The 10379-nt window shown below is 42.2% G+C and overlaps 1 protein-coding gene across 2 annotated transcripts in view; it reads right to left on the reverse strand.

Annotated features, from left to right (window-relative positions):
• Window positions 1-4955, reverse strand: part of PIK3R3 (phosphoinositide-3-kinase regulatory subunit 3) — a 170750-nt gene extending 165795 nt beyond the window's left edge. Inside the window, exon 1 of one of the 2 annotated variants that reach the window (XM_049879176.1) lies at window positions 3299-3472. In XM_049879176.1, the coding sequence (XP_049735133.1) occupies window positions 3299-3323 (25 nt within the window). In that variant the 5' untranslated portion in view covers window positions 3324-3472. Of the gene's footprint in view, window positions 1-3298; window positions 3473-4193 lie in introns of those variants that run through there. The other variant, XM_049879175.1, reaches the window with a different exon arrangement.
• Between the last annotated feature and the right edge of the window lie 5424 nt (window positions 4956-10379).

Here is a 10379-nt window from a genome sequence, read left to right on the forward strand (position 1 = left end):
AGAATTTAGCTGTCCTCTATTAAACCAGACATTAAAGACATTAGCAAAAATGTAAAACAATGGCACTCTCCTCACTAATTTTTTAATATATTTCATAAAAAATAACATGTAATAGCCTTATTATCAGTTTCTAATTAAGTATTTTTTAATTATCAGTTTTATTCTAATGTGGTAAATATTAATACATATAACCTACATAAACAAAAGCTTTTTGGGGTCCTCAATATTCTTAAGAGAATGAAGAGGTACTGAGACAAAAAAATAAGGAGAACCACTTTTCTAGATCATCCTATATTGACATTTTAAGCTTAAATGAAAACTTTTAATTTCCTAATCATCTACTTCAAAGACACTGCAGCCATGAAGTTAATTTTAAAAGTTTGTCTTTCTAAAAACAAAAAAAATCTACAATTTTAAAAAGTGTATCCCATTAATTTAAAAATGAAATAGCTTTTGAATCTCCCTAAAATAAAAAAAATAATGTCCTTTTTTTTTAACTAAGGTGCCGAGTTAAGAGATGACCATCTATAAGCTTTGTACAAGTAATCCTCCAATAGCTCCTATATCAAAGGCAGAGTTCTTTGAGAGGCCTATCCAGCAACTGCTCTGCCATGGAATAATCCCAATTCACAACAGGACTAATAAAGATGCTTACAGGCAATTCTCTTTATCACAATCATAACATTTCCAAAATAAAATTTTACATTAACATCTAAGCAGTTGTTTATTGCTGTCAGAAAAGACATTAAACTTGCATTTGGATTCAATCCTTATGTTGACAGTAAGTAACAGCAGACACAGCAATCCATGAAGTTATTAGAAACCTTCAGGATGCATGGTAATGGTAGTTATTGCAAAGACAGGCAGGAGAAAAACACCTCTGAAAATACCTTTTGAAGCTACTGGAAAAAATAATATTAGTAATTTTATATTTATAGTTTGGTTTAAAATTAAGATGAAAACCATATAAAATGCTGGCACCATTACAGCTAAGAGCCCTAAGTCAACAAAAGTCTAATTCAAAAGTCTTTTAACCCTAAGTTATTGCAATAGTCAAGGAATGAGGTGACCAAGGACCTCAAGGAGAAAAAGCAGCTAAAATCTGACATAAACGGTGCTCCTTACTTATTTATTAATTCAACACGTATTTATTAAATTGTCTACTACTTGCAAGACCCTGAGCAACTAAGGAGCTTATAACCTGATGGAAAGATGGCTCCATAGGGGGAAGATGGTTCCATAAACACAGTAGCGTATATGGAAGAAGTTCCACTGAGAAGCGCTAGAAGACGAAGGAAAAAAGAGGGATGGCTTCTTCTAACAAAAGTGATCAGGGAACACATCTTGGCAAAGAAAGCATCTGAATTGGGTCCTTAACATATATAATATTTCAACAAGTGACCACTGGAAGTGAAAGGCATCCCAAGAAAGGGAAAAAGCATACATTCAAGGAACACCTAGTACAAAGTAGCTTCCATAGAGTTTGTGAGGAACCCCAGGAAGAGAATATACAGATAGTCCCCTTGCAACCAGTTCCATTCTGAGACTCTGTCATCAGTTCTGACATAAGTCAAATGACTTTTTTTCATTATTATTGCCTTTTATTACCAGTATCTTTATAAATTTGATCTTTGAACATCTGCATGTGAACGTCTGAGAATAACATCAGCAAACTATGTGCTGCAACGCTGTGTGCAGTACACATTACTAATGATAACCCAGATGTCTGTAAGTGCGGTTCACGGGAACCTGAATACATCGTAAGTCAAGAACTACTCATACTGGACAACTACGTTAGAAGCAAAACACAGAGGGACTTATAAAATAGAGCAGCAATCTGGGACTTTTTTTTTCAGTTGGCAAAGGAAAGCCATTGGAAGATTTTTAAAGCAAAGTGGTATCGTCATCAGATGATACTTTAATATTACTCTTGATTGGAAAGTGTAGACAGAGGGAGAACAGTTAGTATGCCATCAAACCAGTCCAGGCAGGAAAAAATATGAGCTTGATCAGAAGCTAGGGGAATGGAAAAAGACTGATGCAAGACATGCTGCAAACATATCACTAATGATTTACTTACGGTTTTTAAATATTTCAAAAGCTTAACTTATCATACAAAACAAGGCTGGCATTCACATTCTCTCCATTAAAAATTCACTTCATGGGCAATATTTCAGCACATGCAAATATGCTTCATTTTTTAAAAGATGTTAGGAATAACTGTTCTACATTAAGGCTACAAAATGAATAATAAACAGCAGCATATCCATATTTTCAGTATTCTAAATAGAATCTCAGTATGCAAAATTTCATTCAAGGAGGAGTATTTAAAACTCAAAGTTTATTTCTATGGAACACACAAAGTTTGGATCAGTATTTTCTATACAGCCTTATAAGACTCACGTCACTACATAATCAACTTTTTTTAAATCATTTCTAACTCAATTTATCAAGACCAATATTTTTCTACTAGCCCAATATTTTTCAACCCTTTTGATTTTCTCCCCTCCTCCCCACTCACCTCCCCGCCCAACAAATACCCTTTTGTATGTCTGTAAGACAAGATACAATATGATACAGTCTGATTTTAAGGCAGTTTGAATATATGTAATTCTTATAACAGAAATCTAGAATCATTAAGCTTACTTTTTAGAAGAGAGGTACTAATGATGTACTCTATTTCCTTTCACATGAATAACAAATGCATCTAATAGAAGTGATGCTTTACCATTAGGGGGAAACAAAGGGGGAAATACACACAATAGATGGGTGGCAAATCTTACAAACTTTGGGAGACACTGAAAAGCTGCATCTGGATTGCAACCACAATTAAAAAGCAAATAAAAAGGGCTCCAAAATGAAGGGAAGAGAAAAAATCCTAAGCGATTATTAAGAGTGAAAAAGGTTGATTCAATTATCAGTATTAGTTTTTAATATAGCATCAGTAACACTTTAAAAAAAGACAAAGACAGGATTATTCACAGGACACAAGAAACAATTTTACACAATCCTGTAAGAATTATACTTCATTACAACTGCATGGGCTCAAATCCTTTTAAACCTTTCCAAAAATACATAGTCTTTAATAAATGAGGTTCCTCAATGACACACAAGTTATCCTGCAGGCTTAAAAGACGTAACGAATTCATTCTGAGCAAAAATAAGGAGCTACAAAGGCTCCCTACTTATTCAAAATCATTGCATAAAGTGCTGTCTATAACTGCAAGCAGGGTTTGAAAATCTAACAGCTAATAAGCATAAAATGGAGTAGACTTTATACACAAAAAAATTACCCAACTTTTCCATTTTCCCTTTCTTCTCATTTCCTTCCAGATACACAAAATGTCTGTAAGGGCCTCAGACAAAGCTCTAAAATAAAAATAAAGTGTATGTATTCTCTACATTATGTGTATACAAACCATCACATACATGCACATAGCACATACATTCACACAAAAAAGATTCCTCCTTTTTTTTACTCTAAGAATAAAAGTATATTAACCCTGTCCCATAAATTAAATCATCATTAACTAAGAGTAATAAGACATTGCCCATAGAGCTCCCTGAGCAACTATATTCTGAGGAGAAAAACCTCGGACTAAGGCCATGACTGAACAAGAACGCCCAATCCCTGAAAATCACCACTAACCGGCATTTGCTTTCTGTAAGAGAAAAGGGGAGTCTTAAAATGAATCATCACATAGACAACCCACTTCCAGAAGTTAACAACGGTAAAGCACAACGAGCCAAACTAGACAAATGCATTAAAGACAAGCTTTTAAGAATTCCCCCATAAAGAAATACTGGCTTCCCAGCGCCCAAGTAGTGGAAGTGGGATATAAAGCATCCCTTGCAGGTAGACGAGTCTTAAAAAAAAAAAAAAAAAATTGGAGGGAACGACAAAAACCTGAACGACATGCAAAGGCAAAAAAGTAAAAGAAATGGGTCTCTCCTTCCACCCCCATTCCACCCCCACCCCCACCCTCGCAGGACAATAGAAGCAGGCTCCTAACTGCAAACTTTAAACGTCTAAACCAGAAGCAGTTTTACTGCAGCTCTAAATGCAAATCTGCCCCTCAGCCCGAATCTCAGCGCACCCAGAATACTTCTGCCCGGAAAACATTACCAATGTCTTTCTTGTTAAACACAAATCAGACCCATCACAAGATTTTTTTTTTTTTTCTTCCAAGTACCTGGAGGATCCATTTCAATATAAAATATCAGTTCTGTCGAATAGGGCATCATCACCTCCCTCCAGTCTGCGTCATCGCGGTCCATACTCCACACCGTATTGTACATCGCGCTGTCAGGGGCAGGTCGTCAGGAAATATATACAGAGCATATATTTTTTATCTGATATTTTAAAATTTTTTAAATATATATCTGTAAAAGTCCCACACGGAAATGTACTTCAGGGTTTCCAACTGCGGGTAACAAGTCCAGGCAACTACCAGGATGAGGATGGGGTCCTCCCCCTCTCCTCCTACAGCACCCAGTAAAATGCCCCCTCGAACTTTCGAGCTACGGGCTTCTCCCCCGTACAGAGGCTTGGAGGAGACGGAGGGCAGAGCGTGAAAAGTGGTTTCCCAAAAATCCCTTCTACACAGTCGCTCTCCAAAGAGAAAAGCTCCCACCGTCTCCAAATATTTCCACGGAAGCCACTTTTGTGTCCTTCGGGGGAGGGAGAATGAAGAAAAAAAAAAAAAACGCGTTAGAAGAAAAGTGGGGAAGTGACAAAGGAAGGTATAAAAAGGGGACCGGGGATTGCGTTCAAGTTTCGGGGTCCCACTAGTCTGCGGAGACGTATTCCCTAAGGGGCCGGGATTCGGGCTCAGCTCCCGCCGGGCCCAGAACCCTAGCTGCCGCAGCCTCGGAACAGGAGAGTCGGAGGATCCAGTCAGCTCCGCTTGGCTGGGCGCTCCCGCCGGGCTGTAAGCAAGCCCGCCAGTGCCGGCTTTCCCTCACGCTCTGCCCGGGCTTCAGCTACTAGAGTTTCATTTTAACAGCGCGCAGGGGACACTCACCCCCGCCCCTACCCCTCCCGCTGAGACACCACCCACCTGCGTTGGGCAGGGGGGAAAACCAGCATCACTACTGCCCCTCCACTCTATCTAGCCTCTGTGTACTGGAAATACGGTCATGGGTTCGAGAAACTGTTCACGCAGATGTCCTCCATGTCGGCTTTCAACTCTCCCCACCACTCTCTAGGCCTCGGCTCTGTAACCAGCCATCACTTCTCCCCCCCAGTGTCGATCAGAATGGTACGGTCCGGGCGCTGGCCGCACGCCAGGAGTCAGTGCCCGGAGCACGCGAGCGAGGCTGGGAGAGAGCGGGGAGGAGGGGAGGGAAGGGGTGGGGGAGGGGGGGGAAGGATAAGGTAAGTGGTGATTGGCTGATCCCGGTTGCCGGAGCCGGGAGCCTGCGTCTTTTGTCTGCCTTGCTCCTGCGAAGGAGCGGGAGACCGCTGCGCGCCCCAAGTGGGCCAATCAGGAGACAGCCGGCGCCGGCCGGTGAAGCGGCGATTGGTCGGAGCCCAGTTACTAAGCGGGACAAAGGCAGAAGGGGGAAAGAAAAAAAAAAAGGAGATGGGGAAGGCGCAAACGGCGGTTACTGACAGGCTGTGCTAACACTCGGGGGCTCGAGCCGCTCGGAGACAGGCGGGGCTCCCGCTGAGGCTCGGTCCTCCTGGGCGAGAGAGGAGCTGGAGGAGGATAAACTGGCGCGAGGCGCCTCTGCCCGGAAACTGGCCGCGGGGGGAGGGGAACGGACAGAGAGGGACTGCGCTGTCCCTTGACGGGGTGCGCGCTCTTCTGGCCCTCGGGAGGTCCCCGAGTAGAGTTCCTCCCCACGGACCTCTTCACCATGCTGGGACAGCCCCCCCTCTCGTGATAAGTTGTCAAAGCCCTCAAAACCACTTGCAACACAGTTACCGCACAGCGAGGGGATGTGCCCGTGGCTCTCTGTAACCCCCTCGGCCGCTACTGGAGCCCAGTCCCTGCTTCTCCCCGTAAGCAGAGTTAGGCATTTCCTGGTGAGACATTTCGAAGTTTCTCCGCGCCTCCCACGCCAAGGCTTCTGAACTCGCTTGCACCCAAAACAAATAGCGGGGCATCGCAGCAGGCCCCCGCAGCTCCAGCGCTCAAACCAGAAAAATGTGGTGAAATCACAGTGCGTGTGCGGTTTCTAAGATAAATCACAGGTGCTAGGATCCCCTCCTGACAAGACCCCTTCCCCCGCTCACTCAGTCCCTCCCCTCTGCTAGATACGCTTAAGTGTAAAAATGCTGAATATTTCCATGCATTTCAGAAACAGCTAATTAACTTGCTGGGGAACACGGAAAAGTCAAAAGCAGATTCAGGTCTTGTGAAGATTGTGCCTGGAATTACCATCCTGCTTGCATACCCTACAATACAGCCTAGGGAAGCCAAAAACTGCTCCATTTCCTCTTTACACGGGAGTAACAAAGGCCATTGTGTTGTTTGAGTTGACAACCTGATTTAAGCCCTAGCAAAACCTACTCTGAATGGCCTTTCTATATTGATTCGTGCCTGTGGAAGAGTTGCCATGTTTCACCCTCTACCTCCTAAGGTGATTCTGCATTCCTTAAAGGTACTCTGACTTAGTTGAGCGTTCCTGGGAGCAGCTGAAATGTGTATGAATCGAAGATAGAGTAAGGGGTTAAAAAAAAAAAAAAAAAAAGCTAGTAAATATAGATGGACAGGGCTGCACGAAGAAAACATACCAGGATTCAAATATGCTTTCTTACATTTCTGAAATCCAAATATGATTCAGAAGCCAGATAACTTGGGGCCGTAAAAAACCCCCGTTGCTGTGGATTCCGACTGATAGGCTACTATAGGACAGAGTAGAACTGCCCCCACAGGGTTTCCAAGGAGGGGCTGGTGGGTTTTAACTGCCTTTTGGTTAGCAGTGGAAAGCTTAACAACTGCACCACCAGGACTCCAACTCTGGGGCAGGGCACATTAATTTGAATCTCCAGAACCATTCCTCTAGGGTGTAGATGCTGAAAGATCAATAATATGTGACTGGCTTCCCAGAAGTCTCTTTACTTCACCATATCTGGAAGCAAGAGTACTCACATTTGATAACTAAAAAGACAGAATAATCAGTTCAGGGTAAGTTGGTTTATTTTTGCTCATGGGTGTCCCTGTGTATTCTCAAACAAAATGAGGTTGTGAAGAGAGAAAGTGTGGAAAAGATAATGGCTTTCAGATTTCCATAGCAGCTTTTGTCTAGATCACTTTTCACTCTTTAGAAGTAGGGGTTCAATTTTTAATACACAGAGCAATCATCCAGGCCTTTCTCACAGCGAAGACTTTAGGGGTTATAGTGAAGAAGAACCACAATATATAAACTAGTGTTCAAGATAGTCACATGAAGTAAAGCTGTGATTCAACCTTGCCACCTAAGATTGTATGACCCAACTGTCCAGCTTAAATAGACCTTTGAATTGGAGACCTCCGAAGAATAACAGTGATTCAAGAGGCGATGATGAGTCGAGGGGAAACATGCTTCCTCCAGATGGGCTTGAACCAGTGCCTTGCTATGGTGGGGAGCGCCTGTCACATGATGTTGGCCTTTCTTTCAGTTGAGAAACAGAAAGGAGATTCTGACCGCTTGTCACTAAATCACCTCAGGCTTTTTGGCACAGGTAGAGAATGTTAGCTCTGGTGTCCTGGACCACTTCCATCCTGGAGAATTATATTTGGCCTGGGTGCGGATTAAATTCAGCTTTAAGAGCCCTAACTCCTGGGTCACAACCTGCCGCTTTGGGGAGTTGCTTTTTTTCCTTTACCTCCCCCTTTTCTTTTTTTTAATTTAAAGTAGTCTTAGGTAAATCACAAAATCTGTCTACCTTCATTTATATATCTGTGAAATAGGAGATTACCTTCAGATTTACGCAAGCTGCTTAGTTTATTGTGAAGCCCTCTGAGAATAAAAAAAAAAATGCCACTGAAGTAGTTAGAATTAATAGTACCTTTTTTCTGTAACTCTCTAAATGGAGAGGATATCCTTCACTTTTCACCCCAGTATGGTTTGCTATGAAACTTCAAATTTGCTCCATTTCTTCCTCTATTTCAGAGATGGATGAAATATTCCTTCTGTGCACTGAATATAGGGTATGATCTCAGAGCTCTCTGTGCCAGCAGAATCAGCCTGGAACTCCGCCAAAAATTCTTCGTGATTAAAGGTGCTATCTGAGCACACAATATTTTTTTAAAAGCCTTGCAAAATGGAAACGTACTTTTATTTATTTATTTTTAAGGTCACGGGCTTTAACACCAGGACTGACTTAAACCTTTGGGGAACAATTTCACTGGCCTAAATCCCCTTCTTTTTCTCCCTTTCTCATCGTCTTCCCTTGACCATTTGTCTTGTGATAAGGCCAAATCTACACATCTAAATAAACCCACTTAATAAAATGGACTCTTATAAAAGCTCTACAAATTTTCAGTTGGCAGATTTGAAGACCTCCCCAGCTACATGCCTTGTAAATCAGGGAAATATTAAGTTTTGATGGAAAACTTTGCCTTTACAATGTAAAAGGAGCAATGCTAGAAGATTTTCCAGAAAGGTACCACACCTGGGAATTGTTAGTCATCTCTTCAGATAGCAGTGTCCAAAAATCATGATTCTTTTCTCTTTATTTTTTTCCAGAATGTCATTCCTTTTATTTGGCATTTGCAATTTTTACCCTCCCTTCTACATCTTTCTTAGCACTTGAAACCTCATGATAGGGTTAATCGTATCAGCCCAAGGCACTGAGAAATTATGACATTAGATGGATAAGCGGACTTCATAGAAGTGGCGTTCCTCCAGATGCTGCTAAATTCAGGGTTTAGGGAGCACTGTTTGAGGGTTTCCTCAGATCCATCAGCATATGACATAGATCTGCTCTGCCTCACTCTCCCTACTTTGGGTCTTCCTTCAGCTTTTAGGGGTCACAAAAGAAGCAGGTCTCTCTCTCTCTCTCTCTAGCCTGTCATGCACCCCTCTGTTGGTCTGTGCCCTCCCAGCAACCTAGGGGCCACCTGGATGGTATGTATGCTACTGCAGCAAATTTCCTCTCCAACAAGGCCACAGTTTTCAGTTTGGCTGTCACCAGGAGAGAGAGAGATTAAATGAGATCCAAATGAAGGAACAATAGTCCAGGCTGTTTCTCCAGGGCAGGGCACAAACAGGGCAGGCAGCTGGTAAGCTCTGTTACCTCATTTAATCTCCATAACCCTGAGAAGAAGGGTTGTATTTTTATTCTCATTTTACAGATGAAGAAATTGAGACCCAGAGCAGTGAGGAGACTTGTTCAAAGTCACCCAGACACTTATTAACAGAGCCAGGATTAGAGCCCCATGTCCCAACTGCCTGTCCACACAGCCTCCCTCTTCCCTTCATTTAGCAAATGTTTATTGATGCTTCCAAGCACTGCAGACACAAAAAAGAATAAGAGAGAGTCCCTAATATTGAGTCTAGAGTCCATAGAGAAGCAGACCAAAAAAGGAATAATTATAGAGCATGTGATAAGTGCCATAACAGAGAAATTGACAAAGTGCTCTGTGATCCTCAACGACAGTGTTGATCTCTGTCCATGTGCAGGTGAGGGAAGGCTTTCTAAAGGAGGTGACATTTGGCCTACCTTGAGAGTTCACCTCAGACATGTATGCACCTGCTTTAAACCATATGGTCTCTTAACTTCTCAGTTTCCCCAATCCATATGATTAGCTCCAAGCCTGAAAAACTTTCATCGAAAGATGACCCAAAGATCAGCTCACTAGTCACTCATTTTCTTTAATCAGACTACAACAGCTTCTTCAAAATCTCCCTGCCTTGCCGCCTCCAGTCCATACACTACATGGAGTAACCACTCTAAATAAAAAATTTGATCATGTTTTTCCCTTGCCTAAACCCTGCAGCGATTCCTTTTGTCCTCAGGATTAGGTTTAAATCTCTTAGCCTGGCATTCAAGGCCTTAATGGTCTAGCTCCCACCAACTTCTCTACCTCTTCTCTCATAGTTCTTCCTGTTACCCCTAAGAGCCAACTATACTAAAGTCCTTGCAGTTCTCAGAATACTAAAAAATTTCTCGTCCACACAACACAATGAAGTGGTGAACTCCTACTTGTCAGCATCTGATCCTGCAGACTGTGTTCACAAATCTCCCTCCTTAAATCATCGGTAGCTAGCATAGGGCCTGGCATACATTGGATAGGCAGTGAATGTTCTTTGAATGAATAAGCAAAAGTCAGTAGTAAACTCTCAAGAAAGGTTCCTGGGGCAGTCTAAATTCAGGTTACCCTAGTAATCCTTTCTGTAGGTCCTCAACTGATTCCCATTTATTTAAAAGGACAACAAGAAAACCA

This window comes from Elephas maximus, chromosome 3 (genome assembly GCF_024166365.1).
Source record: "Elephas maximus indicus isolate mEleMax1 chromosome 3, mEleMax1 primary haplotype, whole genome shotgun sequence".
Taxonomy (NCBI): Eukaryota; Metazoa; Chordata; class Mammalia; order Proboscidea; family Elephantidae; genus Elephas; species Elephas maximus.